This window comes from Gambusia affinis, linkage group LG13 (assembly GCF_019740435.1).
Source record: "Gambusia affinis linkage group LG13, SWU_Gaff_1.0, whole genome shotgun sequence".
Classification (NCBI taxonomy): domain Eukaryota; kingdom Metazoa; phylum Chordata; class Actinopteri; order Cyprinodontiformes; family Poeciliidae; genus Gambusia; species Gambusia affinis.
Window position 1 is genome coordinate 13997686 of NC_057880.1, and position 21542 is coordinate 14019227.

The 21542-nt window shown below is 38.1% G+C and overlaps 2 protein-coding genes across 5 annotated transcripts; both read right to left on the reverse strand.

Annotated features, from left to right (window-relative positions):
- Positions 1-255: 255 nt before the first annotated feature.
- Positions 256-16822, reverse strand: ccar1 (cell division cycle and apoptosis regulator 1). 4 transcript variants are annotated; one of them, XM_044137501.1, is made up of 26 exons: positions 16754-16822; positions 15016-15177; positions 14451-14626; positions 14227-14346; positions 13941-13973; positions 13576-13772; positions 13319-13445; positions 12635-12754; positions 10049-10241; positions 9740-9884; positions 9496-9651; positions 9157-9382; positions 8668-8781; positions 8205-8371; positions 7118-7328; positions 5862-5945; positions 5516-5704; positions 4838-5029; positions 4397-4627; positions 4176-4311; positions 3965-4053; positions 3740-3880; positions 3515-3635; positions 3239-3421; positions 1451-1656; positions 256-1357 (listed from the first exon to the last, which is right to left on the reverse strand). In XM_044137501.1, exons 2-26 carry the CDS (start codon positions 15125-15127, stop codon positions 1280-1282), a joined length of 3747 nt encoding a protein of 1248 aa, XP_043993436.1. In that variant the 5' UTR covers positions 15128-15177; positions 16754-16822; the 3' UTR covers positions 256-1279. The 4 variants fall into 4 exon arrangements, with proteins under 4 accessions (XP_043993436.1, XP_043993437.1, XP_043993438.1 ...); XM_044137502.1 differs by lacking the exon at positions 16754-16822 and adding an exon at positions 16481-16579; XM_044137503.1 differs by lacking the exon at positions 16754-16822 and adding an exon at positions 16374-16391.
- A 644-nt stretch (positions 16823-17466) lies between these two features.
- Positions 17467-21511, reverse strand: zgc:110319 (uncharacterized protein LOC796111 homolog). Its single transcript, XM_044137505.1, has 8 exons — positions 21377-21511; positions 20819-20901; positions 20585-20720; positions 19798-19864; positions 19602-19713; positions 19451-19514; positions 19084-19258; positions 17467-18159 (listed from the first exon to the last, which is right to left on the reverse strand). Exons 1-8 carry the CDS (start codon positions 21439-21441, stop codon positions 18091-18093), a joined length of 771 nt encoding a protein of 256 aa, XP_043993440.1. The 5' UTR covers positions 21442-21511; the 3' UTR covers positions 17467-18090.
- Between the last annotated feature and the right edge of the window lie 31 nt (positions 21512-21542).

Consider the following 21542-nt stretch of genomic DNA (forward strand, 5'->3'; position numbering starts at 1 on the left):
GGACCAGAGAGGAAATAGTTGATGCCCAAAACATTAATTAAAGTCTCCATTTTGGCAACCATTCAAAAATGGCAAGTGATCTTTTTTTTTTTTTTTTTTTTAAATAACTTGTGAATCCTGGGTTTTACAGCTGCTTGCTTTTTCACAGGCTGTAAACTCTGCTGCCATCTTCTGGCGAGGGATGCAATGTCTCCTGCCTCAATTTTCTTTGATAAATTTAAAATTGATCGTTCCCCCCACCCCAAAAAAAATAAATTTAAATAGACTGTATTTTATTGTTAAGCAATGCATACACAGACACAATGTAGTGTTAAAAGGACCACTTTACTCTTGCACAAGACATCCAAAGAGTACATCTTCAATAGAAAAATAAAATCGCCTACTTTGGAGAACATTAAATGTAACCAAGCCTCTTTTTGTTCTTTTAAATTTTCTTAGAAACAACAGAAACCAGCACACAGTTCAAAGGTGAATTTCAAAATGCTCATTCCTTCAGCTGAACACACATTCATTGAGATTAACTTTGGGTTCATGTCGCGTTTCCTTTTCATCAGAAAAAATCAGCAAATGCTTGTCACAGTAAAGACAGGATGCACTGTGGCTGGCGGAGCAGTCAGTGGGTGGATACAGTCAGAACAAAGGTCCAAGAGAGGCAGGAGCCATGCATAGCCATACGTGTTTAAAAAAAACAAACAAAAAAACCCCAAACAGAAACTTGTTAAACTAGTCAAACAGATGAACCACTAACTGATTGTTAAACATAATTGAAGCAAACAGAGGACAGAGAGAAATTTTAACCAAAACCACAAAAAGCTCCTCCACACCTTCTCCCTCCAGTCAGTTTATTTTCATTATAATTCTCTATGAATTATCCAGCACATAAATAGCATCATTATTGCTTGTTAAAAAAAAAACAAAAAACAAACAAACACAAAAAAAAACCTCAAGTACCACTCACACATACTGGCATTTAAATCCACAATACAGCACTTCATTGGCCATGACCAAGCTAAAGCAACAGCAAAACGAAATGTTAGCAACTGAACCTAAGTCAGTTTGAAAATAAGCGCTTCAACGCTTTTGTCCTGGTTAAAATGACTCAACGGGAAAAGTCAACAAAAAAGGGGGTCAAACTTCACGCAGGGGATCTAAACTTCTCAGTTAATTTATACACATACCTGGGAGACAAAAGGCTCAATTAAAACAGATTCAAGTGACACTTTCAGGGTATATTTACAACTTGAGATCAACATTACAGGTTGGCTTCATCTATCCGAAGTTACTCGTCAGCGCCGTTTGTCTGCGACGTCTGAATGGAATCGCCTGCCGCCTTCTCGCCAGAATCACCTACTTGATCCTGAAAGAAACGACAACAATCAGAGTGTGTGAGCTTATTATAGACGACACACAAAACATGAGCCTATGGAGGACGATGTTGACCACTGCACACCTTCTTTAGTACATCCAAAAGCCCATTGACCGTGGTCATCAAGGAATTGGCCGAGTTGCTCATCAGCTCATAATAGACGTTTTTTTTCTCCTTCACGGCTCTCAGAGTCTCTTCGGTTCGGCTGAGCGCGCTCGTCACTTCCTCCAACTCCTTGCTTAGGGATTTGTTGGCGTGTTCTAGCTGAGCTTTAAGCTTTGCATCCTCCTCTGGGAATAAAAATTAAAAAATCACATTTAAGGACGAGGGCAACAAACAATATTTGTTTGTTATAAGTTTGCAATAAGTTTGGCTTAATTTAAAACATAAATTTAGCAAAATAGAAAAGATGCAGGATGAGAAAAAAGTTGGATAATTTTGTCAGCTTCTGGTTTTTTTCTAAGCTGAAAAGAAACAAGCTTAAACATTTGAGATACAAGACGTTAAACTCGTTTAGAGAGGAAGAACAACGGGTTTGAATCATTTATTTACGTGCCCTCATCCTTGGCTAATTTTAATCACCGACATATGAATATATCACACTTTTCAGATTTAAATACGTTGCAGTTGAAGTGTTTTGACAGATCAGCGAAGCATAAAATTTTGCTTTTACATAGGAATGAAGATTGAAAGAGCTAGGTTTATTATATATACAAAATATGATCATTCTTTCACTTTCTTTCTTAAATAATGAAATTAATCAATAGCAATACAGTTAATACAGGAAAAAAGTCAAACCACTAGTCAATTATAATAAAATAAAAAAAACTTTGGAAATAAAAGCTAAGTTTGTTCCTCACAGTAAATAACTTTTTACAGCATATATGTTCATTATATGCTCAATAATCTACATCAGTAATAAAGTAAAGTAACATTTGTTTTCACAGTGAGAGCGATCTTTACCAGAAAGTAAAACAAACACCTTTAAGCTCTTTAAAGGGATGGTCTCTTAGCTACAGCAAACACAGTGACTAAGGTTGTGACAAACAGTCATAAACTCTACAGACTCACAGCAAAGATCTGACAGTGTTGGGATGCCTCACTCACGCAAAATGCTAGAACCATCAAAACCTTAAACCGTTGGCTACAAAAAACACGGAGTATAATTTGAAACACCGTAACGTGGAGATTAGTGGGTAGTAGGATAAAAACGCTGCAGTTTGAGAACCACTAAAACTTTACGTTCAACCGTTGCCGCAGTTTCGAGTGCTTTTATTGAGTTTCCTCCTGCTTTCTGAAGTTTGGAGTCGTGTCAATTAGATCATGGAATGCATTTTTAGTGGTTCGAATTTCTCTCAAACTCACCTCAAGACCATTTCCACAGAATCACATTATACATTATGCTGGAAGACCTTTACGCCATCTAGTGGTAGGAGTTTTGCAAAATTAGGCCTTTTTTGTTTCTAGTTTTCATTCCAAGTAAACAGATTTATATTTACTGTGTGTTATATATTTTAATTAACAGCCAACATAATTTGTCAAACAACCTGACAGGAATACACTTTTTGATTTGACCCCCGTTAGAGTTTGTAGTGATAATGTAGTATTTTTACTTAGCGTTACCTCACAATTTAAACTGTACCATTGCTTGTTATTAAACCCAATGTGGTCAGTAATAAACTATGTGGATCATTTTGCTGCTTTTTAAGCTGTAAAATTACATTTTATTGTCAGAAATTACAATGTAACAGTGTTATCTCTAATGTGTCAGTAAGAAATTCTAGATTGAATGCAAACATTGTCCTGAAGAGACTCTGGTATTGTGCAGCTTGTTTCCTACAAAACTACAAGAAGCCACAATCCACTGTTTACCCATTTTGGCATCCTGAGTTATGAGCTTCTGCTCTATCTCCTCTCGAGCCTTTTCGCTCTTCTCCAGTTTCTGCATCATGCTGCCGACGTCGACCATGGCTCCATTGTACACGATCAGATTACCAGACTCACTCGCCTCTGATGAAGCAGGAGCTTTCGGACTGGGAAGCAGAGCTCTGTTACCTGACAGGAAAAGAAGACAAATAGTTTGCATTAGTAAACGTTTCTGTTTGTTATTAAAATTGGTGGTTTTATCACACTAGACACACGAGTCACCTGTGAGGTTTTCTATATGGGCTTCATTGAGGGAGGCAGCCGCTTCATCCTTTCCCCTGTCTGTCAGTTTTCGGTAATAACAAGACTCTCTGACCACAGGTTTGTTCAAAAGCTTCTTGATCTAAAATCAGAAATCAACATGAGACAAAAACCAAGAACAAAAATCTTTAAAAAGGCAGCATCATAATGCAACAGACCCCAGAAAGTCAAAGTGTTTTTGTTCACCTGTGCACGGGAAAGATGCAGACCCAGAGTGTACAGGATGTCCTCCAGGTCCCTCTCCAGCAAGTAGCTGCAGTGGCTCTGGTCAAAGTAGACAAACGCCATGAGCAGATCCCTGTTCTGGGTCACCATCTGCTTCTTCTCCTGGTGCAGAAAACAAGAAAATCAACAACAATGTTTCTCTACGTTGGTAACAAAATGACCCGGCTGCTAGGAGGAAGGCCGGACCTTGTCTTTAGAGGAACTGTCCTTCGATGACCTGCGGTCATCTCTGCGGTCTCTCCTGTCCCTGTCGTTGGAGTCTTCGTCGTCTTTGTCTTACAAAGAAAAAATAATCATATTCTACATCATGGGGTCAGATTTAATAAACACCTGAATTCAAATAAAATGAAGCCGTTTTAAATCTGAACAGAAGAGAAACGAAAGCTGTGTAGTTTACCATCGTCGTCGTCATCATCATCCTCTGCATCTTCAGCCTCTAAGGGGTCGTACTCTTCAGCATTGGCTGTGCTGCCCTCGTCTTCATTTTCGTCGTCGTCCCGAGACTCCTCCTTTTTGATGGTTTTGTCATCGTACTGGGTCAAAACATCACTCATTATTTTACAGCCACTTATTAAGCATTTAACAGATAAAGAAAAGCATTAAGCTCTTTAAACCTACCTTTCTTTTCTCCTCCTCATCGTCTTTGCTCTTTTTTGCTACCGGCTCCTCAGTCTCTTCCTCTTTTTCCTTTTTAATTTCCCGCTTTTCAGCGTCCTTCTTGTCTGCCTCCCTTTTGACCTTTTTTTCCTTCTTCTCATCCTTTGTAGGAAGGGAAGCGAGCGCTTTGTAGATGCGGTAGCCAAAGTCTCTCTGCAGCATCTCGTTAAACAGCTCAGCAAACAGGGAAACCTGTGAGGAAACAGGACAATAAACCTCTGCAGGAGAAAAAGTGTGTCCAATTGATCTACACATAAACACAAAGTTTGAAGTTTTGCAGGGGGGGGGGGAGGTTTAAATGTAACTATACTGTAGTTACTGTAGTGTTTTCTTTTATTCTCCATCTCAACTTTGTATCCAAGTTTCTCCTTTTGAGTCATTAAAAGGCAAAGAGAGCCTTACTTCAAACGAATGCTCCTTGTTGTCCTCCAGTCTGTAGTCCAGCAGCACACTGAGGGACATGATGCTGCAGTCAAATTTGCCGTTTTTGGCAGCCCAGTTGGGGTACACCAGGATGGTGGGCTCATCGGGAAGGATGTAGCGCCTTTCTCTCCGCTGACGCTCGAGCTCCTCCTGCTTCTTTTTTTCATCATCCTTACAAAGAAAAACATCAAAAGTGTTTGTTTTTTTGTTGTTTTTTTTCCTGAAAAAGACTGAAAATCCAATGGAAGTATTCACCCTTTAAGTCAAGTAATAGAGAAAGAGCAGTAACACGACAATCTTTTTTTTTTTTTTTTTTACACGATCAGAAAAATAAAACTTTCATACAACTTCAAATTCATAGATGTTTCAGGTTCATTTATAATAATTACTCACATCATCAACGAAAACCCTTACGACCGAAGGCTTTGTTAAAAAAATCACAATAAAACGTTAAAATCTTCACTAAAACCTTTTTTTTTTTTTCCCCACTTCTGAGGAAACGAAGAAGCTCAACTATTTTCCTATCATTTTAAATTACTAGCTTTGCCCTCATGTTTAACTTTTAGGCACTTTCATGTGTCGACGTCATTAATAAGTTGTTACCAGATGACTGTAAACGTCTTTAGACCATTTCCTCGTGAACAGTCGAGCCAGTACCTCTTTGTCGTCCTCGGTGCGAGGCGGCTCCTCTTCCTCTGCTACTTTAACTTCGGGTTTCTCGGGCTCTTTGGACTCCTCCACCTGCTCCTCCACCTTCAGCTGCTTGGTGAGGCGCGCTATGAGCTGGGACTTTAATCCCTTTGAGCTCAGAGAGCGACAGTCAAGTTCTCTACGCAGGTCATTGACCTACAGGAGGAGCAAACATATTTTTGTTTCATTTTACTGCACATTTAACTTAAAAATAATGAAAAATTAAGCAAAACACTGTTTATTCACATGCAATTATAAGTATATATAAGAAACATTGTTCTAGAATCAATTTTCTTCTCATTTTGAACCCAACCTTCATTGATTTCGGGTCGAGTTTAGTCCAATGAGTGGCAATACTGACATCCTTAGACTCTTCGTCATCTTTTTCCTCTTCCTCCTTGATAAAAAAAATTATTCAAATAGAGAGAAGGCGGGAGGGGGGGGGACAGGTAGGACAACAGTCAGTGCACATTTCATGGATTTAATAAGTTTTCAAAGTTGATCCGTGCAAGAAGCAAGGTCTCATCTGTCTTTCACTGCCTTGTTCTAGTGAGCTTGGCTGTGTTTAAGTCCACTGCTACTGAGGCGACCACAGGGAAGCTCTCTAGCTCTCATAAAAAAAAAATTAAAAAAAACAACAGAAATTTCCCCCAGCTGCCAATCAATCAATCTGTGGAACACAAAAAAGGTCAAAAATCAATGAGAGGTATGACCAAAAGGCGTGTGGGTACATCAGGTGAACTGAGGATAGGGTAGCCCTAACATGCTCTAAGTCTGGGGAATTCCCACTTAGGAGTTTTACATCTCTACATCATATAGGAGACTTCTGTCCAAAATACGGCCCTGGAAAAACCAAGTTCTATGCACAGTCCAAATGAGAGCGTTGAATCCAACAATACGAACAGACAAGCAACAAGACTTTGGGGAGATTCTCTTTTCGTTGTCAGAAGGTATCAAATTGATGTGAAGAACAAAAAAACAAAAAATTATAAATATACACATTTCTACAACAAACATTATGTGCACGCAAGTGGCTCCACAGTTTCCAGCTTGTTTTGAAATTAAGAGTTCCAGAGTTAAGAACTGACCGCTGGTTCAAATTGATTCAACAAATTAATAAATAAGCTTTTAAAAGCCCAGTTAGGCTGTACAAGTTAACAGAAAATTTAAATAAATCGCAGCATCAGAACAGCACCTAATCACAAGGTGTTCAGGGAACTGGAAGCTGTTTTACCATTTGCGACTGGGGCCTGCACAACACAACCTAGTCTCACTGCTTCCACTGTATGTGTCTGCTGGATGTGAGGGAAGGTGGAGGTGCTGATGGAGGAATGGAGGAGTTCGAGCGGAGGAAAAAGGGGGGCAGGTGGAGGAGGAGTAAACAGAAGAAGTCTAGGTGAGGTTTGGTGGAGCATTAATATGCCTGTGTTCGTACTGATGTGTCTGTAGGGTGCGCTGTGCTTTTTGTTCTGCTGTGTATCTGCGATGTGTGTGTGTTTTCTGTTTTGTAATTCCTGTGCCTTCCTGTGAGAAGCGGAAATGAGAAGAGAAGGATTAGCGGTTCAGTGCCTGTTCTCCATCCGCCTCCTTTCGCTCGGCCGACAGCTTCTCAGCCAGCTGCTCCCGGAGTCGCCGTGACAGCACTTCCCACTCTGAGCGGGTAGGAAGACAATGCCAAACATCCGGAAGAAACAAAACCACTGTCTCCACATGAGCGGGGACTGTCCGCCCCTTGTGTGTCTCCTCCGGCCGATGATAGCGAATCTCTGCAAAGCGATACCTGTCGCAAAGGAAGAGGGTGCATTGGAAAGAAACATTCTGGTCACGGCACAGAATCAAAGGCGAGCCTTTCTAGGGCAAGCCTTCTACAGCTACTCCCCTCCCATCCGGTCACTGAATGATCACCGAAATCATTGCATTGACCCGCCTCCCAACACAACACTCAGCACAGACAAAATGGACCCAGTCTGCAGCTCTTCATCTGTTGTCACAGGTTACGGCAGCCATTTTGAAAACATCAACAACAACAACAACAACAACAGACAATGACAAAAAATAAAAAATAATACCCCAAAACTCAACCCCGTTACAGTTTCAGCCAATTACTGGATGAGCGCTCTGCATTAAACCTAGGATACACTTAATGCACTACGTTAGAGTTGTGCAAAGAGAGACAGAATCAAGAGACACTGAAAGCCAGTTAAATATATAAAATATTTAACAGGGAGAATAGAAAACAAATGATGAAATAATAAATAAAATAAAAAAAGACAAAGTAATGGTCTTCTGCTCCAGGCTACAGCTTCCAGCCACCAAGTCCATGCGTTTGGGTTTTATCACAACAAAACGTATGAGCAGAATCTCACGGAGAGACCCAGGACAACACACACAAGTTCCAGAAGGACAATGAACAACAAATAATAATAAACTGCAAATTAACAGCAGAATAATAATAATAATAATAATAATAATAATAATAATAATAATAATAATAATGCAGAAGAGAGACAAGTAATATTGAACAAGCTTTATGTAAAAAAAAAAAGAAAAAAATGAAATGCATCATTTCTATAAAATTTAAGAGTTAAACTAACTCTTAAGCAAACATTTTGTAAATAGAGGTTTAAATGAAAGTTCTGAGAAGAGCAGTACTTACCACTGAGTACACAGACTAAGGTCTATGCCTGTGAGTGCCCTGCAACAGCGTACGGCTGTCTTAATGAGGACAGACGGGTCCTTCTCTGGGTCCGCCCCGTCCAGAGAGGGAGACCAATGACCTCCGATTGCCATGGCCTCGTCTTTACCTCGCATGCCCACCAAAAACTGAAGGAGAAGAGGAAAGGGAGCAAAAGAAAGCACAACAGTTAGGTTGAAATACGGAAGAGAAAAATGCTGAAGAGGTTCAAAGAGTGAAAACCGGAGACAATAAAGACATAAAAGGAATCAGAAAAGGCCAGCAGGTAGAAGAAATATTCATACCGCAAAGAATCCACAACTACAAAGGAAAATAATTTTTTAGTTCAAAGAGCCAACATCAGTCATTATTTTTCCACACAGCTGCTCAGCAATGGAACAGCTTCTATACATCATCGTGAAAACGCAGAGAGGGTCTGACACACCTTAATGAGCCTAGCAGGATGTTGGAAGGAGTCTCTGACTTCCTGGGGGTCCTCGGCCAGAGCACACGACTTGTGGTAAAGCTCCTCTAAACTGGGGTTAGCAAGCAGCATCACCTGAAACAAAGACAAACACCTCTTTGGGTTCTTTTGTTTAGAAATACACATCTGTATATTAATCTAACTGAACCCCAATCAGACAGCCGAGAGCTTGCCCGTCTTCATCTTTGAAACTTCAGCAGGTTGTTTTAGACTCTGATCACGAGTCAGATTGATTTGATTAGCTAGTATTTATAGAACGAATAGGTTTGAGTGTCACTGATGTTTCCTGACTGAACAGAACATAAAAACTGCTTCACAGTTTCAATCTCCCTCCCCTCAATGAAAATAAAATGTCTTCAGAAAGGAATCTTAAAACATTCTTTACATTGACTATTTTATAAGCTTAAAAAAGCAGCATATATTCAACACATTTATCAGTAAATATTGTACCTTTGCGCTGTATGTGTGGTTAACGTCTGGAGGGTCCAGCACAGCTGTGTTTTTCACCGGAGGATCTACTTCTTTGTGCAAGATGTGGAAGTTACAGGCGTTACTGAGCTGGAAGGGTCTTGTAAGAGGGAAGGCGTCCACCCAGGTGAAAACCGCGTTAAAGAAGTCACTGGGGATGTAGAGACTCTGATAGCGCCGCCTCAGCTCCATCAAGTCGCAGCTGGAGCTGAAGAAGAACATAAAGAACAGTTGAAACATCAGCAATCACATTCTTGACACGCTGGTAAGTATTCTTGATCTATTCCTGCAGTCAACGCAGTAAGCAGCGATCATATTCACCCATCTAAGCTGAACTTGGAAAACTGGACCGTGTAGCGTGGGAGCACTCTGCGTGGACGTCTGGGGGAGCGTTCCCGTCTCGGTGAGCGGTCTCGAGATCGTTTGCGGGTGGGAGAGCGTTCTCTAGATCGCCTCCGCTCACGGTCTCTGTCTCTGCTAAAGAATTGCATGAAAACACCCCAGCGATTAAATCATGTGGCGGAGACGGAGCCAACAGCTACGTTCAGACTGTAAAACTTCGCACCTGCGTTCTTCCTTAGTCCGGAGGATGAGTTCAGGACCTCGATCGTTTCGGGTGGTGAAACGAGTCGGAGGTTCGATTCGTCGGAGGGTCTGTGGCTGCGGCATTATTCTCACAGGGGGCTGAAGCAAACCGCCAGCAAATACATCTGGGCCCAGAGGTAAACACTCATCACGTCACAAAAAAAGGAAGCTTCTTTATGGGTTTAATGTTTTACAAACTGAAATTAAAATCGGATCCAAAAAAAAAAAAAGATCATAATGAAAGTAAGCAATCCGCATCAACTTTTAAAACAAAAGCGTGAGATTTTACCTTTGGTTGGAGGCTGAGGGAGCAGAGGCTGAGGGGGGTTCTGAAGGAGAGGGGCCAGAGAGGCAGCAGACAGCTGGGCTTGCAGAAGGGAGGGTGGGGGGGCTTGGGCTTGAACACTGAACGTGGTTGGGGGAGGTAGCGACTGCAACATGGTTGGGCCTGACTTGATCATGTTAGAAGCCTGAGCCTGGCTCTACACCAAACAGGGAGCGGAGGAAAAAAGAAAACACATGAAAAGATTTTTAAATCTGGGAAAGAAATGTCTTTAAAAAAAAAAAATAAAAAAATAAGGTTGAACAGAATGAACCTCGAACTTGCCAAAGACTGCACAAAACAACTGCTAAAACAGATAGACTGTGGATCAGTAATTGTTCAGAAGACAGAAGCTCGGAGAAAGTCTGACAGGGCTGCTTGAAACAAAGACCTGGAGAAATCTCGTTTTTCATACAGGATGTCCTAAAACAGAAGAAGAGCTTTAGATTTCATTCTGTCTTGTTCTTTATCCTAAACTTTAAACATAATTATGAAAACTAATATTTTTGCATTTTGTAATTTGATGATTTCCCTCCAAACAGACCAAGCAATGCTTATCTTTTAAAGTGAATGCTGCAGATGTCAATGTAAGAAAGTTCGGAATGTGATTTTTTTTTTTTCTACAACAGTTGTAAAAAAAGTATCACATTAATATTAGCAAAAGAATTTGACATCTGCTGTTTTTTTCCCAAGTTGTAAAACATACTGATATTTATTCTATTTTAATCAATCCCAAACACTTACAACAGACTAAAATATCTGAAAACAAAAACAGATGTGTTCATAACTACTAAAACCATAACAAAAACACTGCTTGGCATAAAAGGCTTTTCAATGGTCCTTTTAGGAGAGACTGCACAAATTTTAAACAGAAGTCATTAAGTTCTGTTGAAAGAAAAAGAAAAAAACATTATCCCCAAATATAACCCTAGTAGAAATGTGGTAGAACTGGAACATTTGGGGTTATTATTTATTTTTAACTTCAGTCTCGGTTATCACACCTTTGAAGTTCACCATAACCTCTAATGTGTTAGAACTCTAAGGTGTTAACACAGTTCCTACTGTGCAACAGCGCGTTTATCAACAGGGTGTGAATCTCTGTTGGTTTTATACCACATTGTTAGGCAACATCAGCTATTTTTTTTTTTTTCTTCTTTGCAGCGATACATCTCATGGGCAATGGTCTCGACTTATCAAATAAAATGTCACCAATGTGCCAGTGAAAAATGCTAAATGTCATGTCATCCCACATTCTCAGTCCTGCCAATAACCAGTGCAGTGTACAGTTTGATGTAGTTTCCTAGTGTGAAAGAAATACGCCAAGTACTTTTTTATAGTTTCTTTCTATATATTTGATTAGAACTGTTTTTAATATAAATTCTAATCACTTTTCAAATTACTATTATTATACATAACTTAAAATAATTTATTAAAAAGTTATACGTCACCATCATCTTTACGATTGTCAAATTCATAGACTGCTTGAGGAGCAAGCAATCTAGATTGCTTCTGTCAAACATTTCAATTTGACAGAAATCGAAATGTTTCTGTCAAGAAAGCAACCGGAGGGACGGTGCAGCGGCCCTGCTGTGGAGGACATTGCTGCAAAAAACCCCTTAAGGACTCATGGCCAAGAAAACTCACTTTTAGCTGGTTATCATCGTCATCCCACTTCATTATTCAAATTATTGAATAGTGACTAAAACTCAATGTTTTTTTTTTTTACATTTTGTACCATTGTCTGTGGGTTTACAAAGGAAGGCCCCGGCCAGAATCTAATGTGGTTTAGGGGGCCCCGGCTCAGAAAGGTATGGGAACCCCTGGTCTGAGTAATCATGGATATGCTTCAAAAACAAGAATATATTGTATGCAAGTTCAACAACTGGGTAAATATTTCTTAAAAAGGACAAATAATAATGTTTGTGTCTATGAATGCATGCAGTTGAGAACAGTTTCTGTTCACATGACATAAATTGGTCTAATAAGTCATTTTTAGGTCTATAAAGCTTTATGGGTAACTAAATGTATTTTTGAATCAATGCAAAACTGTGGCAAGGGTGATCAAAAAAAAAGAACAGCAAATGTAATCTGATTACTCTAACCCACAACTAAAACCTCAGTGGAATCCATAAGAACCTATGTTAAAAGAACATAATAGAAATAATCAAGGTTTCAGTTACTTGAGGATTTCCTTCACAGATTGAAATCCCTCAAACTGTGAGGAACTGTCGGTGGAAATCTTTGAATTTATAAACTGTCATGCCTTTGACTTGTTTTTACACCATTTTCTGCAAAAATGATTCCTCGTCAGCAAAATTTGCAGTAGAAACAATGACTAAATTTTACATCAACATCTAAGGAAACATTAAGCCCCACTCCATAATGACAGTAAACCAGCAGCTTCTGTAGGAGAAATATAGAAACAAAATGTAAAAAAAACCACTGTTAAGATTGTTATCACCCATTAATACTGCACGTAAAACAAAAGTCAAGAAACAGATGCAAAAATCTAATGGGTGAGCAAGAGTGTGTATTTCAGGACTAGATGGTTACATTTTGTCTGTTGTCCGCAGCAGAGTGCATATCTGTGTAGCGGAGCTGCATTCCTGGCTCATTGTAAAGGCTGCCGAGCTGTGGGGAAGCTTGAGGTAAAGGCTGAGGCTGCTGCTGAAGCTAGGAGGGATTGAGAACACAACAGTAAAAAGTCAGAAAGATGAAAGGATAAAAAAAAAAAAAAAAGAAAAACAGTGATGCAGTATAAAAGACAAGGTTAAGGTCTTCCAAAGTTTAAAATGAACCTGGGGAAATCCTGTTCTGGATATTTAGAAATAAAATAAGTAAGCTGGCATTTTCATCACACCAGGCATGCTGCAGAGGACAGTCAGCAAACTTTACAAGATGTACTCGGAGCAATAAAGACAAATAAACTTAGGCAAATAGCCAGACGAACTCTACTCTACGAGACTCAACCAGTCGCAAATAAGTTGGTTTTATATCCCCATTTTTAAATAATGTGCAACATCATGTGATTTAAAGTAAATGAGAATGTAATTAAAAGGTAATAACCTAACAAATTCATTGAAACTTGTCAACTTTTCTATATATGACGTTTAGTGTTTTAATAATTTGCTATCCATGAAAATGAGACAAATAAAAAAAGAGCAAAGCAGGAATGACCTAAATGCATTTTGAAATAAAAAGGACTAACGGAGTACATAAAGCTGTGAATGCTCTCACCGACTGATTTGCCAGCTGAGGTAAAGTCTGGATGCGCTGGGCATTCCACTTGAAGGGCATATTAGGGTTGTACACAGCTTCCACTAGGACCCTGTCACCAACCTGGGGAGTTTTTCCTTTCACAGCACTATGGAACGTTTAAAAGAAGGACATTTACACACAAAGTGTAACATTATAGTATCTTAAAATAGATATAACTATATCTAGTATTTCATTTCTACAAGGTAACACACCGTCTAACAATAACACTTCCCCACCTTAGCTGAAAGAAGACATCTTCATCTACAAAGCCAAACGTGTCATGTAGCTTATTGACAACACCAGTGAAGACTCGCTGCTTCTGAGGCTGCGTCTGCTGTTGGTGGCTTGAACGTGGAGTTGGATACGACACAGTAATCTGGGCCGTTTGCTGAGGGTTGGACAAGCTCAGGCTGGTGGGCAATGCGACGGGGGGCTAAAGGTTAGATGGAGATTATTAAAATCTCTCAACTTCATAGACACATTGTTTGCTACAAGGACAGAAATTGACATATAATAGTAATAAATGCTTTCCTACTTCTTTAAAAATCAAAACATTGAAAGAAAAACACTAAAGCAGTTTGTATGTATGCTCTGGATTTACCTGAGAGATCAGCGCCTGCTGAGGCTGAGGGAGCTGTGAAATGAACAGAAGGGATGACAAGTGTGATCATTTTATTAACTTAGAGAGTTGTCTTGTCTTTCTTATTGCATTTTGACAACTCTTGTTTATATATGATCTTACATATTAGCATAACAAAATGAATTAAAAAAAGCTAAGTTATAATACGCTGCTGCAAGAAATCTAAAAAAAAAACTCTAGAATACCTTCTTCTTCAGACAAAGTTTAGTCCAGAAACTCAAAAAAGTGACACAAGACTGCTTTTCACCTGATGAGGTACATTATACAGTTGTTGAGGTGGTTGCTGGGGAGGTTGCTGCTGTTGCTGCTGCTGCTGCTGTTGCTGCTGCTGCTGCTGATACTGCTGAAGTGCTGAATTGATCTGTGACTGCAAACAATGACAGGATGATAGCCAGTGGTTAAAGTGTTACATCAGACAGTGACAAGATGAACAGATCGCTGCCTGAGATCTGGACAACTATTGTGACTGACCTGCTGTAGAGCTGCTGCGGCAGCCGCTGCAGCTTGCTGCTGCAAAGCAGCAGTTTGCTGAGACAGCTGATAGTTTGCTGCGGACTGGTTACTGAGAGAAGCTGCAGCCAAGGCTGACTGCTGAGAGTACACAGAGGGAGACGCCCCAAGGAGAGACGGCTGTTGCACCCCTAGAGCTGCAAGAGTTAAACAACAAATATAATAACAATGAGGAGACAGATACTGCTACATATAATGTTACTGTAAAGGAGAACCAATTCAGACCCAACAATAAACTGCTATCTGTAAGCGTACATTAATAATGCTGATTAAGAAATCACCAATAGTGCTTGCTTTTATGTTTCAATATATAAACCTTCCCCCAACTATCAGCTTTTCAATTGCTGGTAAATGCATACAAATTTAATTCAGATTGGTGCAATCATGTTATATAATCAATAGGTAGAAAACAAACAAACAAACAAAGACCATTTATTAGAAACAAAATGTGCCAAAGTGAAACATCTTCCGAGAAACCTACGAGCAAGTGTTTATCTGCCCGGAGGCTTCGGCTTGCCTTACTTACAGTGTAGGCTGTTGAGGTCAAGAGACTGTCCTGAGTGACCTGGTTGAGACACAGCTGTGGCAGCAAACTGAGTTGCCCATGGCGGATTTTTCTGTCCCCCGAACTGGGCCATGACTCATTCAGGGTTAGGGCTGACTCTGTTTACCAGCTCTCTGTTTGCTGCTGAAAAACATAAATCAAATATAAGACAGACTGAAGTCCAAAGCAAATGTTTAGCATGGTATAAAGGACAACTACCTTATAAACAAAATCATTTGCATCACAATCAAGAGATTAGAGTGGTGACATGAGCATTATTTTTGAAGTAAATAATGGATAAATTTAAAACAAAGTTAGCAAGATAAAATAACTATTATCCAGAGTTTTAACGTGCTTATCGCTTATGTTATGTGAATTTAATTTTGTTAGAAACAATGCAAATTATGGCATTTTTATGCTCATCAAAGATAATTCTGAAGCTTATAAATATATACTTCCTAAGCTTAATGAATATGCCATGTTCATTAATTTTCTTATCTCTAATCAAATTAGTAAACACTAATCTGATTAGTAAATTTGATTACACAACACAAATTTGATTAATTTTGTTTAATAATGTTAGTAACATCAATGGATATACAATTTGAACTGTATTAAAAGGATGAACTGAGTATAAAAAAAGACCACATGTAGCTTCAGTGGGTTTTTATTTGCGGTCTTGGTTATCTTTTAATAACAAAGAAGGACATTTTTGGGTATAGGTGAGCAACGTTTTAAATTTAGTTATCTATAATTTGGCAAATACTGTGTTGTAACGTTTATTTACATAAGGACGTGGAGGTGGTAGTACTCCTCTGCAATCTGTGTGGGTTTTAGCCACAAGATGTCCCCTGTTATATGCAGTTACTGAGACTGTTTACAAGTAAAAAAGCTTCTTATAGTGTACTACAGAGGGAAACGGAGAGGATCAGCTTTTTTTACAAAAAACAAAAACAAAAACAAAACAAACATTTAAACTATTATACGGAACGGTTGTATTCTCCTGCAAATGTACTTCAATCGCAAGAAAAGCGATTAAATTATTGATAATTTCAGATAATTTACGGCAATAATAATGCAGACAAAGCAGCTGTTAAAAAGCTCGTAAATTAAACAGGGTTTAGAGTGGCAAATCAGCAAATAATATTTATTGCACTATTTTTTTCAGAATTTAGACAAATATGGCCTAAGAACATGAAAGCCCTTAATACATTTTATAAATAATTTTCTAAGATATCAACGGAGGCTGACACAGCAGCGAACTCGACGGTCAATCTAGCTAACATTAGCCAGGGTGACAGTTGAGCAGTCTTAGCAGGTAAAGTAGCACAAATTCTCACATTTGTCCGGCGAAAGCTGAAGCGGCAATTGTTGTAGTGATTAGCATTTTATTAAATCTTTTTGCACGCTATATTCTTATGACTGTTCTTACGTTATCCAAACGCACCTTATTCAGCTCTAAGCACATTCAACAGTGGGACTGCAACTGCACAACAGACAGCTAGCATTTCCAAACCGTTAGCTTTGTTGCCATATTAGCCTCGTGCTAGTTCAATAACGAGCGCGAGGCCCTGGCAGTTAGCACTAAACGAGAAAGGTTGAAACTGCTAAAAATCGAGGTAAAACAACAATGTCCATCCTGTCCGCTTTAATGACGACTATAATAAATGATCAGAAAGCGAAATTAAATATTGGCTAAATAAAATACTATAACACTCACCGATGTACCTCTGGCGATTGTTAATGGAAATTGCGCATGCGCAGGAAGGTTACCCTGATCATGTGGCAAAGTCAGCATAAATTGGTTTACCTATTTACTGTATTTGGGATAATCTTAAACTCGTTTGTTCTTAAGCCACTTTACAGTACTATTTATATCTCACGCAGTTAAATTTCTCAATGTATGACCTCCAATATATTAGATTTGTTTTAAAATTACAATTAAATTAACAATTGTTCCAATGTTTAGGAAAATCTTCCACAAACAGTTCCTCTCCGGAGTACAGAAAGTGGTAAAATAACCTGAAGTCAGATTGCACTTTGAGTTTTGGAAATATGAGAAAAATGGTCAGTTCACCTTCAAATGTCAACTTAACCTTTGATGACTTTTGCTTTATAGCAGCAGGCAAATAGATAATACATACAAATACTTTCTAGCTGGCTCAAAAAGCAATATTTTAAAATCTGTGCACAGATTTCAGCTTGCACGTAAAATAGAAGATCATTAAGGAGAGGCTTCTTCCTTATTTAACCGCAAAAGCATGTCTGAATAAATTCTGAGGAAACTCCATTTATGTTATCAAAATCAACTGTTTCATTGTCACATAGGTATTACTTTACCCTGCAGTTGGTCTGCTGCTTTCTTTAAAAATCTATGCAGCTCATTTTTCTTCATGATAAACCATCTGAGATGAGTGATAGTCACAACAGAAAAACAGTCAAAGTAAACTTTAATTTAATATAGTAAGATTACAAAGTGGAACACAATGTATATTAATAACATTTGGGGTTTCATATAATAAAACGACTATCACACAATAGATAATTTAATAATTTTTATCCATTCATTTGTTTAAATAATGTAATAATTTCCCAAGTTTAACCTTCTTTTATAATGTGTGAAGCAGGAGGAAATGCAAATAACTGGCAAATTTTTTTGGAGGAAATAAACCATTCTCATCAACTTTCACAAAATCATCATCATCATCATCTTAGCAAAATATTCTTTCTTAATGTACAATATTTATAAGAAATAAATACAACACTACGTTTACAACAATCACAGCAAAATAATAAAAAACCTTTTCTATAATTTTCTAAACAACATTTTCTGTATATAGTATGTCATCTTTGTCTAGGAACAGGGGCATAAAGTATATGAATGCAAATTACAGTAAGAATATCTATGTTCAGAGGCAAAAGAAAATCTGGAAATAATTTTCTCTCTGCATGTTTTTCATCCAGTAAGAGCAACAACAGAAATACTGTTTTCTCACACATTTACAGATATTTCTCTTCTGACAGAACTCATAATCAAGTTGTTTGTCGCTGAAGTTCTTATTCTTGTAGCTTACGCTCCACTTCTTTAAAAACCTTCGAATTAATTTCATCCACTTCGTCTTCCACCTAGGCAAAAGATTAAACATTAGTAATGTAATTGTGACTGTGTTACCTTACACTATAAGACCTAAACATATAAGAAAGTTGTAAGATAAAAATTTTAGAGCAAACGTAACCACCCTTTAATAATTTTTAAAATATTCTTGATAGTGGTTTGTATGTTGCTTTGTTTTTAATTTATGTGACTTTAAACTTGCAGTTTATCATTTCTTTATTGTTTATTGAAAGAATGAATGTTGGTTCAGCAGCTGTTGTAACCACATTCTCATTTAAACTTATATAATGACAAACAAAGTATTAATTGCTCATCACAGTTATTTCACAGCTTTAGTCCCAGAGTTATTGTTAAGTTCAACTACATTAAAGAATTTTAAGACACAGAATTCGATAAATATCTTGCTCCTATTGAGTTGAACAGTACGTTTCTGCTGCTTTCCTCTGTGGCAAAAACACTGGTTAAATTCATTTTATTAGGAATTAACCACATACTACCACATCATAAGTCATTTATTTTATTGTTATTGTCTTAATGCATGACATTAAAAGGTATCTTTTCATTAAGCCCATGTTTTGTTTTTAAAACGTTTCCATTGGCATGATGTAATATTTCAATCTTAAATATCATGTTTTAATTATCTGTAAGTGGGAAAATCTAACAAAAATAAAAGTTTAAAACATCATTCTAAAAGTAAAAAAAATTATATGTGTTTAACTTTATTAACTTTGTCACTGAAATAAATTAACCTTTTAGTCATGAATGTGCCATTACTAAAATATCTATACAAAAATCTTTTTGTGTGCCCATAAAATAGCTTTTAAAATAGTTCCATTGTATCAACTATTAAAAAAAAAAAAAAAAGTACAAACTGCTTTTTACTCACGCACAAACCCAAATTGCAGGTGAAAAGAAAAAGTTATTTAGTTAAACACCTGCTCCACGTTGTCCACTTCTGGTATATAGAACTGCAGCATGTTCTGAATCCCGTTTTTCAGAGTAACCGTTGAGCTGGGACATCCTGTGCAGGATCCAACCAGCTTTAACTTTACGGTGCCGTTCTCAAAGCCTTTATAGATGACGTCGCCTCCGTCCTCTTGCACTGTAGGTCTTTGTGAGGTAAAGAGATAACACACATTTGGTCAGAACAGAGGCATGGAGGACAGACTGATTAAGAATTTTATCTCATAATAGCAGAAAGAAAACTGTCAGCGTGACATGTATTTTTTCTTCTTTTCTTATCAATATCTACATGGGTGAATCAGATACATGTAGACAGTGACAAGTTGGTAGGTTTCGTACCTAATTCTGGTGTCCAGAAGCTCCTTTATCATGGATACAATATCATCATCATCTTCAGAAAGAGCTGTTCCACAGAAAACATAAAATATTGTAAAATGTCGAAGAGTTCAGACAAGCCACAGTCTGGACATGGCTGTTAACAAAAACTCACTACTTTCACGGTGCACGGCTCCTGTTGATATTGGGCCCCCACTCTCAAAGAACTTGGAAATAGCATCTAAAACATGCCGCTTAATGTCCGTCCACTCCACATCCTCGTCCGTCTGACAGTAAAAATAAAGCATCTCGTGTGATCCTCCTTTACAAACAATACTCTCACTGAGATTAGCTGTATATTTAGTGCTTACTTTAGTGACAGTAATGAAGTCAGGGCCAAAGAATACACTTTTCACTCCCTCAATTTCAAACAGGTCCCTGAAGGAGTCAAACGAGTAAAAATAGAATCACGTTAAAGTCATAACCCACACATTCCTAAAGCGTGCTGTGTTTTCTCCAGACAAATGCTAATAATATTTAATCTTTAGAAGTATATCACTCTGGTTATAATGCAATGGGCAGTGATCCTTACAGAAGTCAAAATGAGGACAGCAATTATCATAATCAATCAGCCACAGCATTAAAATTATGACCTGGCAATAATCCCCGAAAAACACTATTCTGGTGTTTTTACTTGGACTGCTGCTTTAATCTTTACACATGGCAGCAAAATGGGTGAACCAAATGTTAAACTTCTCTAACATTGAGTGGTTTAGTAGTTTATGTCTGGACAGGCCAGGGATATTTTGGCAGCAGAAAGAAGAAGAACAAATGAACAGTAAAGGCAGCTGATTACTATTTTTGCTTAATGTGTGTACATACTGCATTCTTTTGACAAATAATGCAAGTGTATTTTAAAAAGTGCAATTTCTGTTTGTATTTTGTCTCTTTTTTAAAAAAGTTTTTTTCAATCATTGCTTTAGTGTTCTAACAGTAAACAGATTTAATTCAGTTGCTGGTCATCAGAAGTGTTAATTGTGATATGAATAAAAACTGATTCAACTCGAATACTATATTATTGTGCTATTTAATTATATGTTTTGGGCATACTATTTAGAACCAGTGTGTCAGAGTACAGTAGTATCCTTGACCCACTACCTGGCTAAAGATGAAGATCCAGCTGAGCTCGGAGAAGGAAAGTCCTGCGTGCCGCTTCCAAGCACAGGCTTCCCTGGGAGGAATTTCAAGCTTTTTGGGTTTGGAGTTTCTTGAGTCTGGATTGACAGATTCCTCGCTGAAAAGCGTCACAAAACAAGCTGCTTGGTAGGGTCTAACACTTTCTACTAGAATGACAGGATGATGAAGGAGAGTTCAGAGTCTGTGTTATCTCACCTGAGACGTATGTACTTCCTGTCCCTGGTTGACTCTGAACTCCCCTGAAGCTTAATACTGTGGTCTGTGAAGGATCTGGTAGCCTGGTAGAAACGTGAAAAAGCATGTCATACATTTTTTTTAGCTGGGATACATGACGACTACTCTTTAGTTGTAAGGTTCGAAGATCTAATAATAATGATGATGATGAAGGCTAGAAAAATAATTCTGCTCATACTAAGCCCGACAATCTGTGCTAGCTTACTACTAGCTGATAACGTAAACTCTTTAGACTGTCAAGAAAATATAACTTTAATGTTAAAAAGTGATATTACAGAGCTTAAAATATTTTTAAATCAGTTCTGATAAAAACACAAATGAATTTACGCGTCAATACGGTCGTTTGCTTTGTAGTTAGGTAGTTAGCTTGCTAAATCTCACACGTACAAAGATGCGGCTAATGATGGGCGTCACGCAAGCCTTTGTTACTCATTATATCAGTTATATCAGTTAAATAACACATAATTAACACATTTAATAACACATTTAACCATGAAAAACAGATAAAACAAGTCAAACCTGAAGAGAGCTTTGTTTCGGGCCCGTAATAACCGTTGAAGTCCCCATCTGATGTGCGCCGACATTTTGTTTGTTTTGAAGTTGAGGACCCCATTTGGTCCAAGTCACACATGCCTGACCATATGCTTTATTTTAAATTAAAAATCACTGTAGGGTAGTAAACGTA

Bases quoted from the DNA above. Each gene is read 5' to 3' on its own strand.
- ccar1 (XM_044137501.1), bottom strand. From the start codon at position 15,127: ATGGCCCAGTTCGGGGGACAGAAAAATCCGCCATGGGCAACTCAGTTT. The intron at 4,312-4,396 runs GTAGGTTTAAAG...GTTTTGACCCAG, and splicing joins ATGAGGAGGAGAAAAGAAAG to TACGATGACAAAACCATCAA. The intron at 3,636-3,739 runs GTGAACAAAAAC...TTCTGATTTTAG, and splicing joins TGCATCTTTCCCGTGCACAG to ATCAAGAAGCTTTTGAACAA.
- zgc:110319 (XM_044137505.1), bottom strand. From the start codon at position 21,441: ATGTCGGCGCACATCAGATGGGGACTTCAACGGTTATTACGGGCCCGA. The intron at 20,721-20,818 runs GTGAGATAACAC...GACGCTTTTCAG, and splicing joins AGGAAGTACATACGTCTCAG to CGAGGAATCTGTCAATCCAG. The intron at 18,160-19,083 runs GTGTTTAACTAA...TCTTTTGCCTAG, and splicing joins AAGTGGACAACGTGGAGCAG to GTGGAAGACGAAGTGGATGA.